At 49.3% G+C, this 26,185-nt stretch overlaps 1 protein-coding gene across 2 annotated transcripts in view; it reads left to right on the top strand.

The window, feature by feature from the left end:
• Nucleotides 1-26,185, top strand: part of NEMF (nuclear export mediator factor) — a 1,733,781-nt gene that overhangs the window by 231,721 nt on the left and 1,475,875 nt on the right. For both annotated transcript variants that reach the window (XM_069637407.1, XM_069637408.1), the window contains 2 exons: nt 6,377-6,502; nt 9,231-9,379. In XM_069637407.1, coding sequence (XP_069493508.1) covers nt 6,377-6,502; nt 9,231-9,379 — 275 coding nt within the window. The remainder of the gene's footprint in view (nt 1-6,376; nt 6,503-9,230; nt 9,380-26,185) is intronic.

Raw genomic sequence — 26,185 nt, 5'->3', positions numbered from 1 at the left:
GTGGGGCCGTTAATTCCCTTTACATTAAGGGCCCCCACCCTCAGGTGGCCTCCCCCAGTGTCATTTGAAACTACAGCCATCCTACTATTCCTCCGCACCGGGATCCACGTAGTTCTCTGGGCGGCCTTTACACATAAATCTGTCTCTGGACAACCGGAAACCACAACTTTGCAACAACCTGTATCCTCCCTCCTATCCTGTTGCACCACACACCCCTAATAACCCTAAAGGTCGCCTGACACGCGCCCCCCCCCCCAGTTGGCATCACCAGGTTAAGGTCGGACCACCAGATGGGACCAGTTCCCCTCCGGTCCTATGGCTAAAACACTTTATCTTTGAGCCCCCTGCACACCAAACCAAACCGAAACTTTTCTGGTTACAGCAGACCTCCTCTGCCTTCAAATGCCCCCTTTAAACCACCCGTTTTAACATAGCAGAATAGGGGTCCCCCTGGTCATAATTCACCATTGTGCACCATGAAAGAGACCTCACAGGCCCCATGACCAGGCCTTAGGTGCATCTGCCTCTGAATCAAGTGTCGGTCATTGGTGAAGTGTTCAACTTCCTATATTTCTTGGATCCCGGCATCCGTCTTCTCCTGGGTCCCTTGATAAGCCACTGCCTATCACCTTCCATCTTCACCTCCTAGTTCTGAATGTGTCGGCTTCTCCAAGCAGCTCCCCAGTGACCCTCCGAATGTCTTCCTCCGTAGCCAGTCGGTATTTATGTCCCTCGAATTCAAAGGAGACGGTGAAGGGGAAGCCCCACCTGTACCTCACTCCTTTCTCATTTACCCACTTACTCAGGGGCGAGCACATCCTCCTCTTGGTTAGGGTCTGGGATGACAAGTCCTGGAAGATCGTTACTCTGGATGTTCTGTACATGACCGGCCTCTTTTTGTTTTGCTTTTTTGAGGATTTTCATTTTGTCTGAATAGTTGTGGAACCAGACGAGGGCCGACTTCGGACCTCCTTCAGCCCCACCCACACAGTGGATCCTCTTCATGTTAGCTTCGTCGATGGTGCTGTCCTCAGAGACCAATTTGCAACCTCGTGTAGTGTTCTCTTCAGGTCTAGTTCTGTCTCCCCCTTACTGTCCGGAATTCCGAAAAGCCTCAAGTTATATCGCCTTTCGTGATTTTCCAAATCGGCCATTTTCAACCTGACCCCTTCCTCACGCCTCTCCATTTCAGACATTCGCATATCCATTTGTGTTTCTAGGGTGTCGAGGGAGGATTGATTGTGCTCGGCTTCCTCCAGTCTCTCCTCCATTTTGTCTATTGGGTGATTTTATCCACCCTGCTCCCGATGTCCGCTCTCATGTTTCTGATTTCTTCCATCAATGCAGCAACATTCTTTTCAGTGGCTGCAGATTCCTCTGGGGCAGTAGCCATGTTGGGCTGCGCTTTGGCTCCACCTCCCGGATGACCTGGAGCATATTTGAAGGTGGGCAACTTCAACCATGCCTCCATACAACTCTACCTGCTGATCCGAGTGGGTCTCTCCTTGCGTGTTCCCTTCAGTTATGAGTGGACTCCAGTGGTCAGTGCCCCTAGTTGTCTTCTCCTCAAGATTACATTCGGGTCCCGGGGCGTCTCCTTCAGCTGAGGCCTATGGGGTGGGCACACAACCCAGACTTGGGGGCCCTCACCTCCCTGAACCACCTAGCACTTCTTCTCCCCCCTTGTAATAAGGGGGAGCCCCACACCTCAAGTCGATAGCCCAACACATCTACTGGGGGAAGCCTTCTCCCTATGTTCTCCTTCCAATTGCCAGATTGGCCCCACAACTCTTGGGGGGGGGGGTATGGGTGCGTTAATGAGGACTCCTGTGTGTCAGAGGGTCTCTCCTTCTCCCGCTACCCCCAGGCTCCCTCCTTTCACCTGCTCGGGGCTCTAGCTGTCGCTCCGGCCTGGAACTCTCCTCAGGTATGCCCCATCACCAATCAGCCTAGGCTGCAACTAGCCCTCAGTTAGCTCCTCTGTGGAGGGATCTCCATTGTTGTGGCCCCGGTGCAGGCTTTCTCTTCCATGGGCAGAAATGGTGCATGGTCACCCACCACTCTACCGGCAATGTTTGGGGCCTGTGCCGGCACCTCCTTCCATTTAGGGTGGTGAAACCCCCGAATCCTGTTTGGGCCCCCGCCCACCTACTCCTCCACTTTATAACCGTGTGTTCAGGTCACAACAGGGGCCAGCAGTCTCTATCCAGGTGCACCGTGGACCTGGAGCACTCTCCTCGCCTCCCCGCTGCAACCTCCGGTGGGGTCTCTACTTCCCCAGGACAGCTCCAGTGTATGCGCTGGCTGGGTCCGTGATGGGGGGGGGCCTTCTCCTACAACAAAGGCACTGATGGAATGGGTGGGGGGCTGGCTTACCTCCCCTCACGCCCCTGATTGGTCTTCCGCGGTCCTCCATGTGCCGGTGCTGCTCCTGCGTGGTGTGTCCCTCCTACGACCGCCTTGCGAAGCGGGCACCTCCACTTTAGTTTTTGCTGCAGGAGCAGGCGGCCGGTTCTCAGTCTACCGATGGGGGGAGGGGGCGATTTTGCCTGCTCTTGGAACTGCGCAGCGGGGGTTCCCTTTTCCTCCTGTCCGGTCTGCAGAATGGGGGTGGGCAAGAAACAACAAAATGTGGGGGCCCCAGTCACTTTGCAGGCTCCCGGTAAGGGAGGAACACGCTATGGCACCAGTACCAGCACAACCCCTGGTGACCGACCCCACCTGGCGTGTCTTAGTTCAGTCACTGTGAGTGCTGCCAGCCCTGGGGGTTGATCCCAGTGGTAGATCCCCTCGTCAGCCTTAGCCCCTCGTGGATCCAATGCTCAGGAGGCAGTCCCCTGTTGCATCTCCTCCCCAGGGACCCGTGCCGCACCTGTTTTTTTTTCCTCTTTTTTTTCGTATGTCCACCGTTGGAGCAGGGCCTCTGCTCACCGCCACCCTCCACTGAAGGATGCTGGATGTGCCGCTGGATTGCAACCTCGAGGAGCCGGCCGGACCCTCCTCGGTATCGGCTCCAATGCCCCTGCTCCCTTATTCTGCTGGAGTAATATTGCTCTGGTACTGCCATTCTGAGCGGATCTACGTCTCCTACCAAACTTTGCCTGCTCACCAGGGCTGGGGGTCTGCTACCGGCTGCTTCTGATCCGCAGAGCTAGCCGTCCCGGCAGACCTCCATGCCCGAATCTCCTCACAGACGCTCTCGGGCACACTCCCACCAAGGAGCCGTTGTGCGCCTCTCTGGAGACTCAGCCCACTTCCGGCGAGACAGTCACTCCTTTCCACGCGGCCTGCATGGCTGGTCACGAAGCGGATCTCCTTACGCAGGTATCTTCGGAGCCCAACGAGATGGGGCTCCAAGATTTCACCAAGATGATGTTCCAGCATTCATTGCCCCTAGGGTCTCTGTCCAGTCTCTCCAGGGGGGGGGTCAGAAACGGGGGCTCAATCCTTTTTTGACCTGGGAATGGAGCTCTACGTTCAGGCGTTTGCCATGAATGCGCCACCTGGTGGCCTCTCCTCAACCTCCTTCTTTTGTAGGCTCAGTTCTGGCATACACCCTGGCAGGCTGCCTGCCCCATGTCTGGAGGTGACCCCGTTCACCCCCGACTGGCTTAGTCACAGCGCAGCATCAGTCATTTCACTTTGATAGTGACAATGGTGTCCATCTTCTTGTTCAGTGCTTGAGTGGTTTCAGTGGTGACGCTGTAGAGGGTTAAGAGTGCTGTCTGTTAGCTGCCTTCAGTTTCATGGTGTTTCTATAGTTCTGCTGTGCTGGGTGCCCAGTATTGCTCTAACTCCGCCCCCTTTTTGTTTCAGATTTGCTAGTTGTCATACCACTTGTTTTCTGCCTTTTCTCATTTTCTCCTTTTTGAAATCTAGTGTATTATGTTGTCCAATCCTGTAGTGATCACTTTGTTCAAGTTGTCCTATATTATAATTGTTTTTTTAGAATGCGCTTAATACCGAAGAGGTTTCTAAGTGCGGACCCATCGAACCTGTGTTGCCCTGCGTCATCTTGCTTCGAAGACGAACACGTTGCTACGGAGCTATACCACCCAAATGACTTAATGATTGAAATTAAAGATTTTCATGGTATCTAGTAAATCTAGAGCTGCCCTGCTTAATGTCAATTCTGTGTTGAGGTCCCGCACCAGCAAGATGTTGTTGGATATATTGGATGTCGTTGCCATCAGTTCTTCAGACCTGGGGGAAGTTGCGGTTGAGTCCTGGTGGCTGATGAGCAATTATGATCAGCACATAGTTATTTGTGTTGGGGCATATTTTAAAAGCTAAGTGTTTCAAAGAAGTAAATTACTTTTTGACTCTTATTTGTTGTAATCGTTTGGAAGGAAGGGTAGAATTGTTTTTTTTTGTAACTAGTCCAATTCATTTCCCGGACTGTCCTTTATGGGTTTAAGGGCTACCACCATAAAATAGCCTGTCAAATTAAGTAGATGTGCAAGAAATCTTTCTTTTTTGTTTTTTAAAACCAATATTAAAGACTGTATATTTCATCTGGCAAACAAAGCATTGCCCCCTTTTATTTAGGACTACTAACAAGTCTTGTGATAAGTAATTGGCCTCAGCCAAACAATGGCTGGTACAGAAAAGTCAAATCACTGTGCTTTATTTAATTCATGATGGCATTAGAAGCCTGTTTTACTACCAATCCTGCACTACCATTACGTTTGGACAATGTATTTCAAGTACCTAAAATTTCTTCACACTGAAATACTCCTTTGTACGCTACAATGACAATTGAACACATTTTTACTGCCCCCTACAGGAGCAGTTCTAAACCTATTGATGATGTTAAAATGTTTGCCGAAGCAATATTATTGTATTCATTCGTATTTTAGTCCAGGTAATTTTACAGAGAAATGCTTTCATGTTGTCCATGTGGCCAGCTTGCACTGATGTGTATTATCTTAGCATGTATTGGTGCATCCATTAGATTTGGAATATGTTGTTTTTGCAGGATAGTCCTGTGTTTTTAAACCACCCAAATAACTATGCCTTCAGTGTTAATAAAAGCACTGTAGTGGTCCCCAGTTGAGATCCTATTGAAGACCTGACATGGATGCCTCTCTTCGAATGTCATCTTTTGGTTCCAGCAAGGCGTGAACTAATTGAAAGACCATAACTCCAGTCCTAAATATGCATTGATGATAGGAATGTAAGTGATCTGCCAAATTTCTGTCGGTGCAAAATAGTTCTTAAAATGTTTTATTTGGATTCTTTTAAATAGATAAGAAGGCACCAGACAGAATTCGGATATCCACCGCTGTTGGTGCAATTTGCAACCTTTCTTGGGAGTATGGAAATGTTCCAAGAGTGATCCCTCTGCTTTTATCTTGCATCCTTCTGAGTTTTATTTGAGGGAAGACATGTCCGCCAATGTCATTTTACTTTTCCTCTACAATGGGGCATAGTCAAAGATCCCATCTCTTTGAAGAGCAATAGCATCTGGACCCTTAAGAAAAATAAGCCTGCAATCCATTTGGCCATTTCAAAGGTGGTGATCATTAGTAATGAAAAACCGGAAACCTAGACATATTACTTTCCATTAACAAACACGTTTTACTGCTGCTTTATTCAAAGTTAAAATTAATGTCATAATACCAGTGCTGATACTTTTGAAATAATTGATTGCCATTGGCAATAACTCGAGTGTGCAGGGGACACGGGTGTTCCACACCCCGTGGATACTTTCTTTCTCTACTTTTGAAAGCTTTGTCAGCAAGTGTTAAGGTATTTTCAACACCATTGAGAAAAAAAAACGGAATTCATAACGCATTCAGTTACTGGCTGTACAACTAAAAAATTACACACACTAGCTACCTTCCTTCTGGCCTATGCATTTCCATAACAAGGCCATAGCGATGGCCATGCTGCACCACCAAATGTGCCAAAAAAAGGGCACTATGCGGCACACAGATTAAAATTTCTCAGCAGGGTGCAAATAATTATGCAGCACGCTTTTGGAAAATTATGGGAGACTTATTTGACAGTTATCAGTTGCCTCTCCTGTTCTCTATATAAATGAACTGTGAGCACCAGCCATCGCTTATGAGATTATTTAGTTAAAATCATTATGTTTCCTCACCTCACACTAGTGTAGAAATTGCTTCCATATTGCCTTCTATCGTTAATCTAAATAAGTGAAGAAATGCGGCATGTTGTTCTGTGGCTGGGTAAGTTAAAGGTTCATTATCATGTGTTAAGGTATTGCAATAATATGTTCCAATCCCTCACAAATAGTTTGCTATCTGCTAATCGCTATTGTCAGAATCTCTCCTGTATTTCCATTACAAACTTTTCTTTAATATGATGAAAAAAAGACACATACTGCATGACTTTTATTCTCTTTACCCAGTGTCGAAAACATTTAAAGACCAGAAGGCTTGTGAGTGTGAAACAGCTCGGTGTGGACAGGATTGTAGATTTCCAATTTGGTTCTGATGAAGCAGCTTATCATTTGATCGTGGAGCTTTATGACCGGGTGAGTTTTATATTAAAATTTACTGTGAATTTTTCTTGTTTTAATGAATTTTTGTTTTAGCTTCCTCTAGCGCCTTTGCCCGATCGAGTAGAATGCTATTGGATTAACGTGTGTTTGTGTGCAGTTACTATCTTGACTTGACCCCAGTTGAGGGAACTATTTGTTTGTATTGCTCTGCTTCTGCTCTCAAATACAGAGATCTTTTAATCTCCTGCATAGGCAAGACATGCAATAAGTGAAGTGGTCTTGAAAGGACCCGTTTCTAACTTTGTCACATTTTGTGCTGTGTTTGTGCAATGTTTCTTCTCCGTGTGATAGAGCATTGTTTCTAGTATGAAACACAATTTGAAAAAAGTGCACATAACCTTCAGAAAATGTCACAGTATAAAAGTTTACAAGGTCTGTGTAGTAAGAGGGTTCCTGGGATCACAGAAGAGACTGGACCTGTGCTTTCAGGTAATGAGCTTTAATGCCCTTGTTACGTCACACACAAGGTATATACTTTAAGGTAAGAAAGCATTTCCAGGTAAGTCAATAGGATAACATTGAACAAATATTTTTAGGTTATTGTGTCAGGAGGTGCATTTTAGCTTATGCTTTTAAATTTGTAACTAGCATGTCTTCGTATAGTTCTGGCTTTATAGCTCTATTGATAATGTCTTAAATTAAATGGGCTTCATTGAATTTTAGCATCATCTTTAGTTTGATTTTCCTTTCTGTCTTCTGTATATTTTGCTTGTCTTTCCTTGCGGTATGGTTGCCTAAATACTATTGAGGAGCACAAACTGAAATTTGAAGTATTGTGACAAGTAAGCAATTGAAATGAAAAGACAATATTTCCAACTACAAACTATTGAATGAACATAATTCAATAGGGAAGCAACCTAAATACTAGAGGAGCATAAACTGAAATTAGAAGTATTGTGACAAGAAAGCAATTGGGAGGAGTGTAAACGGAAATAAGATGAGCACAAACAACTATTGAATGAATATAATTCAATAGGGAAGCAATCTAAATATTAAATACCATGTAAGGAATACAATTGATTGAACAATATTTGAATTGAACAATATTAGAAGAATAAGTACCCGAATGAGAAGCAAGTATTTGCTATTGATGTGACAGTACCTTTAACCCAAATATATTGAACAAATAAAAATCCATAAAGGCGCAATTAAATCGGATTTCAAAGGTTGTTTTTCTTTCAACAAGTGGTGGCGTGACTGCAGGCAGGGAGTGGTGGACCTGGAGGTCCGTTAACGCTGATACTACTCCCACTGAGGTATCATGGAACGAGCCAACTAAGGAGGGAACGGCAAGACAGTTCTCAACGCTGCTGAAGAAACTAGAGGCCACCTGACAAGTGAAAGTCCCAGCCTGATATTAGCCCCATTGACCTTATCCCTGAACAGACCAGTTCACAGGGAAAGCGGGAGACTTGGGAGGGGTACCGAAGATCATTATTGGAATACTCATGCTCGTCCTAGTCAAGACAAAGTGTTAAGAATACATGAAGAGAGTGAGAATCATTAGTGGAACGCTCATACTTGTCCCAGTTAAAACAAAGTAATAGTATATGAGAAGAGTGAGAATCATTACAGGAACACTCCTACTCGTCCTAGTCAAGATAAAGTGTCAATAATACAAGAAAAGAGTGAGAACCAATACTGGAACCCTCAAACTTGTACCAGCCAAGATAAAGGCCCTCATTACGAGTCTGCCGGTAATCCACCTGTGCTACCGGCGGGGTTACTGGCATACTCGCCTTGCTTTTACTGGTGCCTGATATCCCAGTGTTTCACTGGGATATTATGGGTGCTGGTAACGGCAGTAAGTTCCCATTCCATGGAGTTCCACAGGACTCCATGGAATGGGCTTGCCCCGATCACCGACAACGGTAGTAGCGGTGCCAGTGATGGCGGCAATTCTCTGCCGATAGGCGCCTGAACTCCAGGCATGTCAGCCCTGCCAGAAGTTCACTGCTCCTACCGGCAGACTCGGAGTGTGCTGGTCCATAATAAATGGTGCAGCTGGTAGTACCAGTGTTTTTCCCTGCATTTTATCACTCGTAATAAGGGTCAAAGAGTGGACATTAAAAAAAAAAAGGTAAGGTCTTAAGTTTGAATAAAGAGAAAGAAACAAACTTGTCCCATGAAAGGAGAGGGGCAAAATTAACTCGAACAGAACCAGATGAGTAAGAAGGAATAATTAACTGAGAGAGTTGATTGAGACCTTGAAGAGCCCAGTATCAGAACTGTCCGATTTGATAAATACTACCTATGAATACTTTATTGAACTGAACTTGGTGGAAATTACCTCACAGGAGAAGGGAGTCATTCTCCTGTACTTTTTTTGGGTTTATTAGTGGTAGGGTGGTTAGGATAGGTTTGTTTGGACAGTGGAGTAATCTTGATTTGGACTCTCACTGATGAGCACCTTACTTAGTTGGTTAGGTAGGGAACACCCTTAGTATAGGGAAAGATAGGCATTCTCACCTTTCAGTTAATAAACAAAAGTAGTCGGATAAAAAGTCACAGTCTCTGTTCTTCTGATCCACCACATAATCTTAATACAAGGAAGAGGCAGTTTGCTTTCTTATTCTTTTCAAAAATACATCTGTCAGTAGAAATCACAATTTGCTAAAGGGTATTGAATTTGCATAAGAAAAGTACAAATGCGTAAGCAAGGCTTATAGTTTTCAGTTCTTGGTGTCTGCTGTTATTTCAGGGTAACATTGTGCTTACAGACCATGCATACCTCGTTTTGAACCTCCTGCGGTTTCGTACAGATGAAGCAGATGATGTGAAATTTGCAGTTCGAGAGCAGTATCCTGTGGACCATGCCAAAGCTCCAGAACCTTTACTCTGTGTGGAAAGGTAATCCTACATGTGTTGACATTTTGACTGAAAGTAGAACTGATCCTTAAAATTTCTCTCATTGCACAACTCTGTTTTGTACTAATTAGTAACTCACAAAGCCTATACATGTCCCATGTCTATCTTACAGTGCTTAGTGACCGATTGTAAATATCCATGCACCTTTCTTCCCTCCTGCTGCATCTTTGATAGAGATCTTTAAGAAGGGATACTATTCTTAATTGTAAGTTGTTCACCTAAAACTTTGTATATATCTGGTATCTGCTGGGTAGAGTTTTGAGTCATTCATTCTTTAATCAGTGTTTTAGAGGAAACAGAATATAAATATAATATCCTTTTAACATGAACATATGTTTGTATTTTCTAGAGAATGTATTTAGTACAATGAAACAGTTTACCAACTGTAAGGCTGCAGAAGTAAGACTTTGACACAGAGGGGTCGTAGTTATTAGCAGAAACATTTATTTAAGGAAAAAAATGAAAAGGAAACCCTATCTTGCCCTAACTCTAAGAGGGGATTCCCTGCCTCAACCAAAATAACTATTGTCAGTGTCGGAATGTTCAAAAAATGTCAGAATCCTAACTCTGTCACTCAAACTCCAAGTTTAAACTAAATGAAAAGAAGGTCTTTCTAGCCCAAAGGGAGTGTCTTCCTTCTCCTGAACAAAGACATTGTTGGGGAATATCGCCTTCCCCAGCCTTATTCAGGCTTCTTGTAAAGGTCATCAACTGCTTATTGGATGTCTGTTAGGAAGATTTTTCATGTTTATGCCAAATCCCTTCTATGCCTAATCCCCTCTACCTGTGAGACCCCCAGCACTTTTTGCTGGACTGCTGGATCCTTTTGTCTGTTCTCCTGCATGAGGGGAACCCTTTTCCTCCCCATTCATTCCTTTGCTCTGACCATGGAACCCTTGGTCATTATGTTTTTACTTTTATTTATGGAGTTATGCTTTACTCCATATTTTTTAAGGCATCTGTAATTTACTTTTGCAGCACACAGCACCTTTTGTGCTTTGGGTCCTTTGGGCTTTCCTTTTTATATTCTTTTATTTTTCTTGTGAGAACTACTGGTCCCAAGGATAGGGGGATACTTTTTATACTTCTTACCTTTCCTTTTGTGAGATCAGCAGCACCTTAATTGGAGTGATGAGGGGTTACACTGTATCCCCTTCCTCACTGCTCCTGTAACATTTCTGCTAGTGACAAGCATACCTGTCTGGCTGGTGGCAGTGGATGTGTTCTACCGACTTTTGTGTGTTTTTCCTACCCTGGCTGTGTTCATAGCCGCGGTAATGCACAGAGGGGTCACCATTGACCCAAAATGGTGGCCGTTTTCTTTTTCACCATTTCATGCATGCTTGTCCTTTCTTGGTCCTTCTTCTGCCATCCTGTGGGTGGTGGAGGAGGTCCTGGTTTGACTTTTGTCTTTGGCGGGAATCCTTTGTGAAGCTCGCAGAGGCTCCATTGTGTCTGTGAGGACACATGAGGCCTCATTACGAGTCCGGCGGTAACGGAGCCGGAAAAACCGGCAGGTTACCGCCGGACCCGTATTACCATTCCGCCTCCGTGATTCCCGGAATCACCAGGGTATTACGACCCCGGTGACCAGGGAATTCAGGAGGCGGAATTCTGTAAGTCCCCATTCCCATGGAGTCCACTAGGACTCCATGGGAATGGGGACAATGAAAACACTGGTTCCGTCTATGACGGAGCCGGTGTTTCCATGTCCGCCTGCAGGCGGGTGGTGTTAAACCCGCCAGGTCAGACCTGGCAGGAGCGACACCTCCTGCCTGCAGGACTCTGAATGAGCCGGTCCGGAAAGAACGATGGCAGCGGTTTTACCGGCACCGTTCTTTCCGGACCGACAGGGTCGTAATGAGGCCCATTGTCTTCTGGCGTGCCTGCCTGGAACCAGTTCCAACTGGAAGGCTGGCTGTCCTGAATGGACAGCCACCCCCTAAAGTTTGAATGTTGCATGACTGTTGATTGGCTGGGTTCCTGCATAAAAGGCTAGGATCCTGAGGGAAAAGACAAGTCGACCATTGGAACAGAAGATTCGAAGATGGACAGAGATGCCTGCATCACCTTCCAGCGACCAAAGAAGCCTGCTGAAGTACTGCTGCTGTCCTGACCACTTTTTCAATTCGACAGGGATGCTCGGAAGAGGACGACCTCCTCCCTTGGACTGGTGGCCATAATCAGTCCTAAAACGGCCCTCAAATCAAGCCATCCCACAACCAGCTGCGACCTCCCTGGGCTGCAAACCGCCAATACCCTGTGATCTCAAACCTGAGTGCGGTGCATTGTCTTGCCAAGAACAAATCCTCCCAGATGACTCCTGGACTAACAGAGAAAAGATTCCCCTCCTCAAAGTCCCCTCACCAGAGTGCAGGACCGAGCAAGTGAGAAGAATCGACCGGGCTGCTCCTTGGTGTCAGTGAAAAGGCACCAAAACCACAAATCTGAGTTTGAGTACGAAGAATCCTTTGCTGGGAGTCCTGTCTACTGCTGCTGCTGTGAAATCCCTTCCAGAGTCCCTCCTTTCCTCATCATGACCAAGGAACACTTTTATCACCACGCCAAAGGAATAGGATACCGGGTCTACAGCTGCTGCATTGTGAAGGTGTCCAGCTCCAACTTCATCACTCCTAAGGTACTGTGGCACTCGTGGTAATACTTACCTTTCTCCAGCATGGGGTCTGGCATGGATTCACATGCTCATGAATATTCCCCGTCTTCAGGCCGGGAATCCTCGGTAAAGAAAAAATCAGTATCAGTTTTGTTTCTGATCTGTCTGTCTTAGTAGTAACCAATCACTGATCTCTGGGTCATACTGCCCCCAGCCAATGACTGCCCTCTACCTAAGCCCCTCCCCTGGCAGCCATCTTCAGATTTTTACCACACGTTCAAGTGTTGGGAGTCATCGTGTTTTAGCTCTCGAGCTTTTACTGCGTTCTCACGCTTTTTCAGGAGATTTTTCTAATCGAGCCTCAAGCTCCACCGTTTCTACTTCAGATAACGGGGACCCGTTTCGGAATTCTTCTACGCCCCTCAAGGGTGAAGTTTTCGTCGAGTTACGCTTCTTGGAGGATTCCAGAAGATCTGTAGCCTACCTCAACGGACATGGCCCAGGACAAGGGAAGCTCGACGCCCGGATCCAAGCTGTTCAGGAGCTGCCCAGGATGCGAATTGCAAAATGTTTTAAAGGAGGACGAGCATTCGAGATGTCTCTACTGCCTTCATGAGGACAAGACGCACGTGGAGGAGGACTGTGCGTTCTGCAAGAACCTGTCGGAACGGACCAAGCAAGATCATCGTTCTCGTGTTGCCGCCTGGCTGGAGAAGGACACAGCAGGTGAGCAGGCGAAGAAAAAGTCTGAGTGGTCTTCTAAGTCCTGTGAGGGCGCCCCGGCGGCGGGGGCCCAACAGAAGGCCAAGCACCGCAAGTCCGCGGGCACCGGGAGCGCCGAAAGGTCGGGCTCCTCGGCTGCCAGGCAGGGCACGACTTCCCCGGCACGATCAACCACGAGCCAGCGCTCTGGTTCGGGGAAGAGGAAGTCCGAGAACCCGGGTAAGCTTCTGGAGAGGCCCCAGTCGATCTCGAAGGGAGTCGAGGGGGAGCGAGGCGATGACCCTCCCACCAAAGCGAAGGCCCAGGACGCACCTAAGGTGGTGAGGGCCTTGATCCACACGGCAAAGGCCTCTATCGAGGTTGTCGCAGCGGCCCTGGCGAAGCCAGCAGAGGCTACGCCAGTGGAGGAGGCCTCGGGGCCCAGAGTTTCCCTGCCGCCGTGGAGGGAATCCTCTTTCCAGACCATCGTTAAGAACCCTGTGAAGACCCCGGCGGAAAAAGAGGGGGGCTGGTGGCCATTCAGGATTCAGCCTCCGAGGAGGATCCGGTGGAAACCGTGAAGGGTCTCAACGAGAGGTTCATAGGCCTCAACGAGAGGTTCGAGCAGGTTCGATCAAGAAGAAAGCAGTGGGTGTGGTCGCTTCAATTTCCACTTCCCCGCCGGACAGCGAGGGCAAGAAGTTGGACTCCATGGGACGACGAGACATCTCGTCGGCGGCGACGACGATTAAGGCGGCCAATGCCTTAGCGATTGTGGCCCATTACGACAGGGAGCTTTGGTTCAAGATAGCTCCTCTGCTAGACTTCCTACCGGACGACAAGAGGGCAGAGGCCCTACAGATTCTTCAGGAAGGAGAGGTGACGTCGGATCACACCATAACGGTGGCAACGGAAATTGCCGATACCGGATTTCGCCAACTGGGCAACAAGGTTTAGACGACGGGGATGGCTCAAGGTGACTGACTTTCGCCAGGACGTCCAGACCAGAGTGTTGGACATGCCGTTCGACGGCAACAACCTGTTTGGAAAGACGGTGGATGAGTCCCTCCAGGCCATCAAGACAGACACGGAAACAGCCCGAGCCCTAGGAGTCCTTCAGCAACGGCGGCCCTTTCGGAGCTCTGGAGGCAGACCGGGAGCCTCCAAGGGATCCAGCGGCGGCTCTTCTAGTTACCGCCAGGCAGCCCGCTCCTCGTCCCATGAGGCCTACAGAGGCCGGGGCAAGCAAGGAGGGTCTCGCCGCCATCGGCAAGGAGGCCAAGGCGGCAAGGCCACCTCCAAGCAGGACTGAACCGGCCGTAGCGTCGGGCCCCCACTGAAGCACCCCGGTGGGAGGCCGGCTGATGAAGTTCGTCAGCATGTGGGAGTCCATCTCCACCGACCGTTGGGTGCTGGAAACCCTGGCCCGCTGACACTCGCTGGAATTTCAAAGGAAGTGTCCTCGCATTCCTCCCGTGGCCAAGAAGGAGAATCACGTCCCTCAACTGCTGTTGGAGGTAAGGGCGATGCTCAAGAAGGGTGCCATCGAGCTCGTCCCCAAGAGGCTCCGGGGCTCCGGAGTATACTCAAGATACTTCCTCGTCAGAAAGAAGACAGGCGGTTGGCGCCCCATCCTGGACCTGCGTCGGTTGAACAAGTACATCAAGGCACAGAAGTTTAGGATGGTCACCCTTCAGCACGTACTGGGACAGCTGGAGGAGGGCGACTTCCTATCGTCACTGGACCTGGAGGATGCTTACTTTCACATCCCCATTCTAAAAGGACACAGAAAGTTCCTCAGATTCGTAGTCATGGGGCGTCACTACCAATTCAGAGCCCTGCCGTTCGGATTAAAGTCAGCACCCAGGGTGTTCACCAAGTGCCTCGCACCTGTGGCGGCACTGCTCCGCCTGCAAGGGATCCACGTCTACCCCTACCTGGACGACTGGCTAATCCGTGCAAGGTCAAGAGAACTCGCCGTCGAACACACAGCGAGGACCGTCCGCCTGCTCACAGAGCTGGGATTCGCCATCAACTACCCCAAATCCCATCTGGTCCCGTCGCAGGTGGCACTGTTTCTGGGAGCAAAGCTCGATACAGTGAAGCGACTGGCATCTCCGTCGGAAGAAAGGACGAAGGCCATCTTGGGCAAGGTGCAGCACCTGTTAGCCACGGATGTGGCCAGAGTGAGGTCCATCAAGTCCCTCCTCGGGATGATGTCCTCGTACATCTACCTTGTGCCCCTTTGCAGACTTTGGATGCGTCCACTACAAGAGTTCCTCGACACCCGCTGGATTCAAGCGGCGGGCAGCTTCGAAGACAGGATCCCGCTCGACGAGGAGTTCCATCGGGCGATTCTATGGTGGGGTGCCCCTGCGCACCTCGCGGCAGGCATGGCCTTTCAGGCCCCGGCGTATCAGGAGACGGTAACGACGGACGCCTCCCTGGAGGGATGGGGGGCCCACACCGGAGATCTCCACGCAAGAGGCCTCTGGCTCCCGGAGGAGAGGTCTCTTCACATCAACATCCTGGAGCTAGAAGCCGTGTTCTGGCCACTCAAATCGTTCCTTCCGTCCCTCAAGGACAAAGTGATGAGGATCTTCACCGACAACACCACCACGATGTTCTACATCCGGAAGCAGGGAGGCACCAGATCCCCAGCCATATCCAAGGAGGCCCAGGATCTGTGGCACTGGGCCGTCGCCCAGGGGATGTTTCTGGTTCCCTTCCACCTGGCAGGAATAAAAAACACCACCACCGACTCACTCAGCAGAGAGCTGCGCTTGTGCCACGAGTGGGAACTACGCCAGGACCAGGGGGATCGGCTCTTTCAACGGTGGGGCAAACCCCAGATCGACCTGTTCGCGACGGCGAAGAACTCCAAGTGCCAGAGGTTCGCCAGCAGGTTCGCACAACCGAGGAGCATGGGCGATGCTTTCTCGTTCCCTTGGGACGGCCTGTTCCTGTACACGTTCCCTCCGTTGCTGTTGCTGCTCCGTCTCATCAATCAGCTCAAGAGGTCCAGGTGCGGGATGATCCTCGTCGCACCGGCGTGGCCGAGACAGATATGGTTCCCGGACCTTCTGGACTTGTCAGCGTCCCCACCTATCAAGCTGGCGACGGACGCGGATATTCTCTCCAGAGAAGGAGGCGCCATTCTCCATCACGACTCGGAGTCGCTGAACTTGCAGGCTTGACTCCTGCAGCACTAGAGTTTGGAGGATACGATATCCCGGCTGACTGCAGAGAGGTTCTTGCACAAGCCAGGGCGTCCTCAACTCTCAAATGCTATGGACATAAGTGGAAGAGGTTCTCTGTCTGGTGCCGGGCACAGAAGATTAACCCTCTGCGGATTACGGCCCCTCAAATATTGCCGTACCTACTGTCGCTGGACAAAGCTGGACGGGCTCATGCCTCCATCAAGATACATCTGGCGGCCATTTCCCTATACTCCAGAACTACAGGAAGGGCGTCCTTGTGGTCTCATCGCCTGGTGAAGGAATTTATGAAGGGACTATTCCGATCGTTCCTGCCGTGGAAGGCCCCTGCCCCGGCGTGGGAGCTCAACGTGGTGCTGACCAGGCTCATGGGGGATCCATTCGAGCCTATGCATTCGGCGCCGTTGAAGTTCCTGTTGTGGAAGACAGCATTTCTTGTGGCCTTCAACTCCGCACAACAAGTGGGAGAGATCCAGGCCCTATCTTGCAAGCCTCCATACTTGACTTTTCACGACACGAGGGAGGCGCTGAGGACGCACCCCTCCTTCATGCCCAAGGTGCCGTCGTACTTCCACCTCAACGAGCCCTTGGTGTTGCTAGTTTTATTCCTGTCGCCTTCGTCTCCGGCCGAGAGGACTTTGCACTCGCTGGATGTGGCTGGAGCGCTGAAGTTCTACGTGGACCGCACAAAGAGTTTTCGGAAAACATCACAGCTGTTTGTGAACTTTGGACCTGTGAATCAAGGGAAGGCTCTCTCGAAGGCTTCCATTTCCATATGGCTCTCCGGCTGCATCATGCACTGTCACCGGTTGGCAAACCGACCGCTGCCCGGCCGTCCGAGAGCCCATTCGACCAGAGCGATCGCTGCTACCACAGCGTTCCTGTCTGGTGTGCCCCTGCTGGGAATCTGCAGGGAATCTGCAGGGCTGCTACGTGGAGGTCGACGCACACCTTCACAAGATTCTACTGCGTCGATCGGGACTCCAGGGAGGAGTCCAGGGTCGGCCAAGCAGTGCTGCGCAACCTGTTCGCTTAAGGTGAGACTGGTGAGGAGGTAAGAGATGCTTAATGTTGAGTTGTTGTATTGCTTAATGCTGAGCCTGTTGCCACCTCCCGTGGTTGTGCATGTGTATTCTGCTATGTATTCTTGTAGTTACTTACCTGTAACTGTTGATCTCCAGCATGGGTCTGGCATGGATTCACATGCAAACCCTCCCTCCTTCCCCTCTGCGGCTCTTCACTTGGTCATACTGCCACTTTTTACGTGCTACCAAATCTGAGGATGGCTGCCAGGGGAGGGGCTTAGGTAGAGGGCAGTCATTGGCTGGGGGCAGTATGACCCAGAGATAAGTGATTGGTTACTACTAAGAAAGACAGATCAGAAACAAAACTGATACTGATTTTTTCTTTACCGAGGATTCCCGGCCTGACGATGGGGAATATTCATGAGCATGTGAATCCATGCCAGACCCATGCTGGAGAACAACAGTTACAGGTAAGTAACTTGTTCCTTTAGTCATTCTGTCGCTCCTTTGTTGCTGGAGTGCTGATTGTGGTGTTTGGGTGTTCGCCAAGGCCTAACGCTTGTATGCATTCCGGTTGCTATGGCCGAAGTCCCTGAACCCTTCTTTTTTACCAACAAAAGCTTGTTACTTACTAGTAACTAATGAATCCTCTGGAACTTTGCCTTTTCTACAGCTGGGCCTTACCTGCTTTACCTCCAATATGACTTTGAAGAACTCATACCTAGATAGGGATGGACTGCTACAGCCTTAGGCCTCTGGAAAGATATTACAAGTCTTGAAAAGTGCTTAATTGCTAATGTTGGTGGTGTTCCTACATTTTATTCCTGCAACAGAATATTTTGAGTTACTATGACAGTGACTTTACTTAGCTTTTGAATTGCATCCATAAATAAGTCTTTACATTGTAGTTTACTCACCTGAATCATTGCATTAGTTTTCTATTGTGTTTCTTAGCTTTGAAATAGTACTTACCAATCGGAACATTTATCTTTGCCTTCTGTATACATGACATAAATAACTATTGTGACACAACTGTGTGTTTCTTGGGGCGTGGCTAACTAGCCATGTGAGTGGTCGAGACACTCTGGAGCTCCTGCAGATCCGGAAATATCCTTGACCGGCCGCCTGTAAGAACTACAGCATACTGGCCCCAAATGAGGCGTATCTGTAGGAAAGCAGGCTGCAACAAACGAGCTAAGCTGGAACTGCGCCAAGAAGGAGAAGATATTGCCAAAAAAAAAGCATGCGGGCTCCGATAAAATGCCCAGACAAGATGGCTGCCTGAGCTAACAAAGGACCCGGGCAGAAAGAACTCTGCACGGACGGAGGGGCGAAGCTCCACGCCGACAACAAGAAGAAATGTGACTGGGAAGCACCCAGCAGAGGAACAAGACGGCACCGGAGAAAGCGCATGCTGGAAGCAAGGTGCTCCGGCCGTCTCACGCAGTGTGAGGACCGGAGCAAACGCGCACAGAGCCACAATCACGGGCTCCGGCGGTACAGAGGCATACCATGGACCATCCGGAACTGCAAGGGCCGGAGCACACGAAAGCGGGCCCCTCTGACGAGGGTAGACTGCATTGCCCCTACGGTGCCGACTGTAATACACGGACCACCAAGGCTTTATGAATGTCAGCTGCAAAACTCACAACACTGCGCTGGGGATCTGTCCACAAACACTGATGAGGATAAATACAGAGCCTAAAAGCAAAGGCCATATGAGGCGAACCAAATGGAACGGGAGCTGCAGCATAAACCAGGTGCCATAGAACACACGCTGTGAAGTGAGTGCAGGAAGGAAGACGCAGCAAAACAGTACGGCGGCTTCTCCCGGTGCAGTGCTAAAATAGACGCTCGAGAAAGCACAAGATAGCAGTACATGCGTCCTGAAGACCAGCAGAAGCGGCCCCAAGTAAAAGCCAGATTGGGACACAAAGTACAAAATCAAGAGGCTAACAGAGAGGGGCCATCTTGAACACTAAAGAACACAGGACTAAATAGACAAGACACAGCCAGTGCCTCACACAGGAGGAAGAATGCAGCTGGTGCGCAGGGGACAGGACACCATGGAATAACCAAAGGGACTGTAGCTGGCACGGGCACATGAGGAGGTCGCACAGCATACCGCCCTGTATACACACAACGTAACCACTGACACGAGCATGGAAGCACCCCCCCCCCGGGAAATAAGGGGCATGGGTCGAAATCGGACCCAGGAAGCGCGGCCACTGCGTTGCGGCCTGAGTGAGGACAAAAGGCGGAGGACTCTAGAACCGAAAATGACCATCTAAGAGTTCTACACCGAAGAAGCCGCACCCTGCCCCCGGCCAACATAGTGGACAGCCCCCAACGGCACCAGGCAGGAGTGCACGTACAGGATACCTTGACCCTGGCTGCCTCGGGCTGTGACGCCTGGCCATATCGCGATGGCATCTAAGCTACTCAAGACAAAGGGGAAGCAATCCACAGTGGAGGAATTCACAAAAACGCCACAAATAACTGAAGGAGCCAGGAGCAAAAAGAGAAGCTCGCAGATGGATACATCACCAGCATTTCGCGACCAGCAGATTCTAGAGGCAATTGCAGACTTGAAGGTGGCATGGGAAACGAAACTGGAAGCAACAATGACTACACTCAGAGTTGCTAGTGTCCAAAATTGACGCAGTACAAGTGGACGTTAACTTATTAAGACCAGATGTAAGGTCAATAACGGAACGCACCAGCGAACTAGAGAAATAAGTGAAATCGAACACAGCTGCCTTCGCGTCGCACGCCTCAGAGATCCACGCACTGCGGCAACAAGTGAGCAACCTGGAAAACGGGGCTGAGGAGGCCGAAGGACGCGCACAAAGGAACAATATACGTATTGTGGGACTCCCGGAGGGGGAGGAAGGATCGAACCCCACTGACTGTATCGAGACCATGCTGCTGCAAGAAATAGGAGGGGCACTGGGGCACTCACCCAAGGATTTGCAGTGGAGAGAGCACATAGTGCCCTGGTAATGAGCCCCCCCCTATCCCCCCCCCCCCCCCCCGAGTCCGAACATCGCCAAGATACTAAATTACTGGGACAGGGAAAGGACCCTGGAATACTTCCTTAAAGGAGGAACGATACAAAGGGCATCTGGTCCATCACGGCGTACCCGGACTACACACTCCAGGTACAAAGGCAACGACTACATTTTGGAACTGTGAACAGGAGATTGCGTGACGCGGGCTACAAATACATGCTGATGTACCCAGCGAAGCTGAAGGTGTTCCACAGGAATCGAGCAATATTTTTCGAGACCCCGGAAGATGTGATGGAGTGGCTGGACGCACAGAATTGTCCGGCGGGAACAAATGATCAGAAGGAGAGCGGCACGGATATGTGAGGCATTGGTTCCTGAGGCAGAGGTGCTGTATAAACTATGACTTTGGGACTTGATTATATACTTGTGATGCAGGAGAAGCGCGGGCAGAACATAATGTGGCATAGAAGCAGGAGGTAGAGAGAACTCTCACTCATACCCCATTAGATAGATTAGTTGAGTTACAAGTAGTTTGGTAACCCCTTGCTGGGCTCCTAGTACCGGCACAGCCAGGATAGGACCAAATGCGGGGTCGCCTGAGATCCAGGGATGGAGCTGGGCAACAGTTGGGGTGGGGAAGGGCGGGTGGTGATCGGGGAGATGGGGAGTTTGCAGTGGAAATTGTTGGGGAACAAGCTTACACTCACGCGCTAATGCGCACGATACGGGAGACGAGAGAAGATGGAGGTGTGACAGGATACGGCTGAAAGGTGGGAGACCTTAAGATAGTAACCTGGAATGTTAGGGGTCTCAACATCTCAACAGTTATTTGAAGAGGAATAAGATTATGATGTACCTGAGAAGACAGAAGATAGATATTGCCCTATTACAAGAAACCCACCTCACAAAAGACAAACAGGAGGTGATACGGGGAAAATGGAAGGGGACCACTATAGGGGCAACATATTCAGCCTATTCCAGGGGGATAATCACTTGGATTGCACCCCACGTACCCTTTCAGTTAATACAGTCCACAGTGGAATCGGATGGGAGGATGGTGGTGATAAGAGGGCTGATAGAAAATAAAGAGGTGTGTATCATTAACAAATATGCCCCAACCAAGATACTATAGCCTATTACAAGACCCTGTATAACAAAGTTAGCCCATACATGGGGGGGCGCGGTTATAGGGGGAGGTGATTTTAAATGCACGATAGACCCAGTGGTAGATAGATCAGATGGGTAAACTGGCCAAACCCACTCCTGCAGCTAGAACCTTGAAGACCTCGCTGGGAGAACTTCAGCTCGAAGACATATGGAGGTTACACCACCTGCACGAGAGACATTACTCGCACTATTCGGCCCCACAAAACTTGTACACACGGTTAGATTACATGTTTGTTGCTTCGGAGCTGGCTGGGGAGATGGCGCAGTCGGAATACAAAGCGAGGGTCCTCTCGGACCACTTGCCACTGATCCTAATATGGCAATACTTGCCCCCAATAGCGAAGATCCCTACTTGGTGGTTCAGGGCTGAGGCATTGAATGACACAGCGTTCAGAGAGGAATTGAGGGATGAGATTATTGAATACTTTGAAAAAACACCAGAAGGCTAGAATCGGCAGGCACTCTTTGGGAGGCATTTAAGGTGATGGTGACGGGATCGGCCATATCCAAATCTAGAGGGCTCCAAGGAAGCATAATCCGGGAACTACAAAAAGCAGAGGCAAAAATAGAAACAATTATGAAGAAGGGGAACAGCTTCCCGGGGGCCGCAAAAGCCATGAGCAAACTACAGCAAGAGTGTGGGGAGCACTCGGAGAGACTATGCAACTTAAACTATAAAACATATACGGAAAGGCAACATGCGGGCGGGGACAAGCCGGGGAGGCTGCTGGCATGGCTATACAAAAACGACACACCCAGCCATTAGAGCAATAAAAGGGGAGAATGGCCAAATACTAGATACCCAAGAGGGAGTGAATGAATGGATTCCTTAAATACTACCAACAATTGTACAGAGACATAGAAGGGGGAATGGAACGAGATAGTGGACACATTTGAAGATATAGGTTTACCTAAGCTGAACGCTGACGAGAGGGAGAATTTAGATACCCCGCTTACATTGGAGGATCTGGAAGCAGTGGTTAAGCAATTACCTACTAGTAAGGCCCTGGGAGCCGACAGACTCCCCAGTGAGTTTTACAAAACGTACAAGACGGAAGTGTTCCCCCCGTTATTGGCCATGCTGAACGAGGCCCTTGAGGTGGGTCGGTTACCGGAATCCCTGAGAGAGGCAATCATCACCCTGCTTCTCGAGCCCAATAAGCCTAGCACGGAGTGTGGGTCGTAGAGACCATTATCCATGTTGAACCAGGACAGCAAGATTCTCACGGCTGGGCTGGCAAACAGATTGAGACAGGCCATAGGCAAACTCATACATCCAGACCAGACCGGATACGTGCCACATAGAAGCATATCCGACAAACTCAGAAGGCTCCACCGTGTTATAGAACAAACAGAGGGGGATACGCAAGAAGTAGCTATTGTCTCACTAGATGCGGTAAAGGCCTTTGACTCAGTCAGATGGCCTTGGCTGATGGCTGCCCTGAAAGAATATGGAATTGGCCCGGGTTTCTGAAATGGGTAAAACTGATGTACAGCTCGCCACTAGCCAGAGTTGAGACGGGTGCGACTATCTCGGACAAGTGGCAACTCAGTAGGGGTACCAGACAAGGTTGCCCTTGGTACCCGATGCTATACAGCCTCACATTAGAACCCCATACAATATACCTATTGGCATAGCAGTTAATCCCAAGAAGTCGAGCTTGTTCCCCATGGGTAGATATAAAGAGATACCGCTGGAGAACTTACCAGTATTGCAGATACCCTGGGAGAACTTTTAGATACCTGGGTATTGTTATCTACCACGAGGCGGAAGATGAACATACACACACAACACAGAGAGGGTGGTGGCAAACGTGGAGAAAAGCATCAGATTCTGGGAAAAACTCCCCTTGGCCATGGTAGGGAGGGTGGCATTGTTGAAGATGGTTGTATTGCCCAGGTTGCTACAATTAGTGAACAATCCCCATGTGATACCCAAGCGATTCTTTGGTAAACTACAGAGTTTATGCAGAGGTTTCATCTGGCACAATACTAGGAATAGGCTAGCCTTGTGGAAACTGCAGAACTCGTACGATAGAGGGGGCATAAAATTACCTAACTTCGAGATGTACCACCTGGCCAGCCAACTACAGTCTGTAGCAAAATGGCTGACTGAGGACCCCACAGCAGAGTCCAGATTGCTGAAGTCTGAGTGTGCTCCATTTTGCCTAAATCAGAACTAAAGGGGCGATCGAGGCTGTTGGAACTGGGAATGAAGGTATGGCGGAAGGCTTGCCAGGCCATGGAGAACCGGACCCTGTGCTCTCCGCAGGTGCCGTTTGTAGCATTGGAGGGAGTGGATGAGCAAATGAGGAAGGCAATTCGCAAGTATTGGGAACCGGTGGGATTTGTAACACTGGGGGATCTATGGCAGGAGGGGAAGATAACGGAATATAATGTACTAGCAGACAAAATAGGGCTACACCCAGGCCAATATATTACCTACACTAGAGTGGTACAGCGGGTGAGAGAATCATGGCCCAGAATGGTGCTTGAGGATCAACCCGGCGAGGCAATAGAAAAAATCTGAGAAGGGGGACAAGAGGTCTCCCGAATTTACAAACTCTTGAGGTCTAGGAGGTGACCAAGCTGAGACAGGATTGGGAGGAAGAAGCGGGGATACCCATGCATGATGGGCTGTGGGAGTTGGCCCAGAGACACCACAAAAAAGTGTCCAGGAACGCGAGGTTGCAGCAAATCCAACTATATGCAACTCATAGGGCATATATGACCCCCCAAGAGGATTGCCAGATTCAAGTGCACAGAAACACAAACATGCCCCAAATGCGGGGAGGTGAATGCCGGGATGGTACGCATGTTCTGGGCATGCCCATAAATTGGGAAATTCTGGGGAGAAGTCACCCACCGTTTACCAGAGAAAGGAATCTGGCTAGATGTGGATTCTGTATGGGCATGTATGCTGGGAGGCTTCACAAGACCTCGCAACCTGAGACACTTGAGCAAACTTAAGGACCTATCCTACATACTGGCCAAGCAGAGAATTGCCATGAGCTGGAAGGCAAAGGGCGGAGGTGGAGACGGCGGTATGGAATGAGGCAGCCAATAGGGGGAAGATGGAGAAACAGAAACCCTGATGGCCTGGAGACACCTAGTAGCCACACTATATGATTCTACCTAGGCGGGTTCAAACGAATACGACGCCTCCCGAGATACAGAGGTGGAGGAACCTCTATGAGAAACTAGGGCAGAGAGTGAGGGAGAGTGAGCTCGAGTTAAGGGGGGAGGGTTGAGGAAAAACAGTGGCCACCTTATGTTAATGTGCTCGATGTTTGATCTACTAAATGCACTATTGGGTTTGTTTTTGTTAATTGTTGTTAAAAAAAATAATAAAAATTGTTTAAAAAATTTACAAAAACGGTTTCTTTGGGCCTATGTATATTTCAAGTTCTCTGTACTGACCTACAGCTCACATCTCCCTTCTAAAATAAGCCTGACTGCTCTGCCATACTACCAATACCTTGCGTGCTACAGGCCTAAAGTTGGGGCTCTGTATACCAAGTGGTTAGTTTCATAAATTCTTACCCCTGGTGAACTTTAGAAAAACTCTCCTAACAGTCTCCCAGCTCCACTCTTCTTCATGCTTGAAATACAGTTAAACAATTGTTGGGGAAATCTCTGTTCCCTAGTTGGCCCTTCCCAGACGTCTTCTCTGTCTCTGTCTCTGGGTCCCTGTCCCTGATTGGCAGTCCTGGTTCATTTTCACCAGGCACAGTTACAAAGAGGAGGAGTTTGGATGCATCTCCAAACTGTGGTGGGTCCCTGACCCTGGTTGGCAGACCTGGTTTCCCCCTACCAGGTACTGCGACAACAAAAGACTAGCTTGGATACACTTCCGTCACATACAGACTTGGTTTACTCCCCTGCCAAGTGCTGCCTTCATGTATATCACTCTCACTGTTCTCTTTGTGGTTTCTTGTTTCACACACAGGCTTGGTTTTATATGGGTGCGGGTCCTAGACTCGTACTGCAAGTTTTCACCAGTATCCCGCTAAACTTGTTTTACTGGTTTGCCAAGTGGTATCTCATTTTAATTTTCTAAAAGTCCCTTGACTTCCATCAGGGTCCCAGACCCAATTATGTGGCTTATTTTGCTTACTTGCTCCCTCAAGATGTCTCTGCCACTCTACAGGTCCCCCGGTGCCTCCCCGTCCATCAGCGTACCTTATTTTGTGGTCCGCAAAGGTCTCTGGTTGTCCCGTGCATCTGCTGTTTGCAGTGGGGCTTCCCCTGCTTTCTTCTCTCGTCGCCAGGCGCTGGCGACTCCGCTGTGCCTACTTCTTTCTTGTCGGTGTGGGACGGTTCCTCCACGTGTGCTGCACACCGGACCAGCTTGACAGCGACCTCCTTTTTTTCTCGGCTCCCCGTTCTGCCTACCTCCGTCCCTGAGCGTACTCAGTCTCACAGTTCCTATAGGGCGGGCTTGACACTTTGCCATGTCCTCTTCGCTGTTAACTTGGTTCTTTCCTGTCACCTTTTCGAGAACCACTGGAATGGGCGAAGTGGTTCTGGGAGGTACTCTGTACAGATCAGAGCCTCCTCGTCACAATACTGATCGGGCTATGATGATTTGACTCACTAGAGATCTTCCTTGCCTCAGTACCTAGTACTTTTGGCTTACTACAGAAGTACATGGGATAGAGGGGTAGGGGTGGAAAGGGAGGAGGTGGGGGTATTATAGGAATACTGTGTTCTCTTAATATGGTTGTCACTGGTCCCATAGGGGGTTTCCCATCCCTTGAGATCAACCCGCTGAGTACCATCCCCAGGGGTACTATCGGGTACCGGATTCACGTCCCTGGCCTCCTGGAAAGGGGCTTCTCCTACGGAAGCAGTGACGACATCCTGGGATTCGTCACACAGCACAGAAAACAATCAAAGAAAAGAAGCAGACCCATATGAACATAAATAATTCATACACTGTAATAGGAACCCAGATGTTAGCTACGCAGGTCTTTTCTCTAATACATTTGACACATCCTTTTTGGTCCTTCTGTATTTAGTGCTAAATAGTTCTTGCATCTCCCTCGACA

Source organism: Ambystoma mexicanum, chromosome 14, assembly GCF_040938575.1.
Source record: "Ambystoma mexicanum isolate Mex_15411 chromosome 14, UKY_AmexF1_1, whole genome shotgun sequence".
NCBI classification, from domain to species: Eukaryota; Metazoa; Chordata; class Amphibia; order Caudata; family Ambystomatidae; genus Ambystoma; species Ambystoma mexicanum.
The sequence above is the reverse complement of the archived record's forward strand: the minus strand, read 5'-3'. Positions and strand labels throughout refer to the sequence as shown.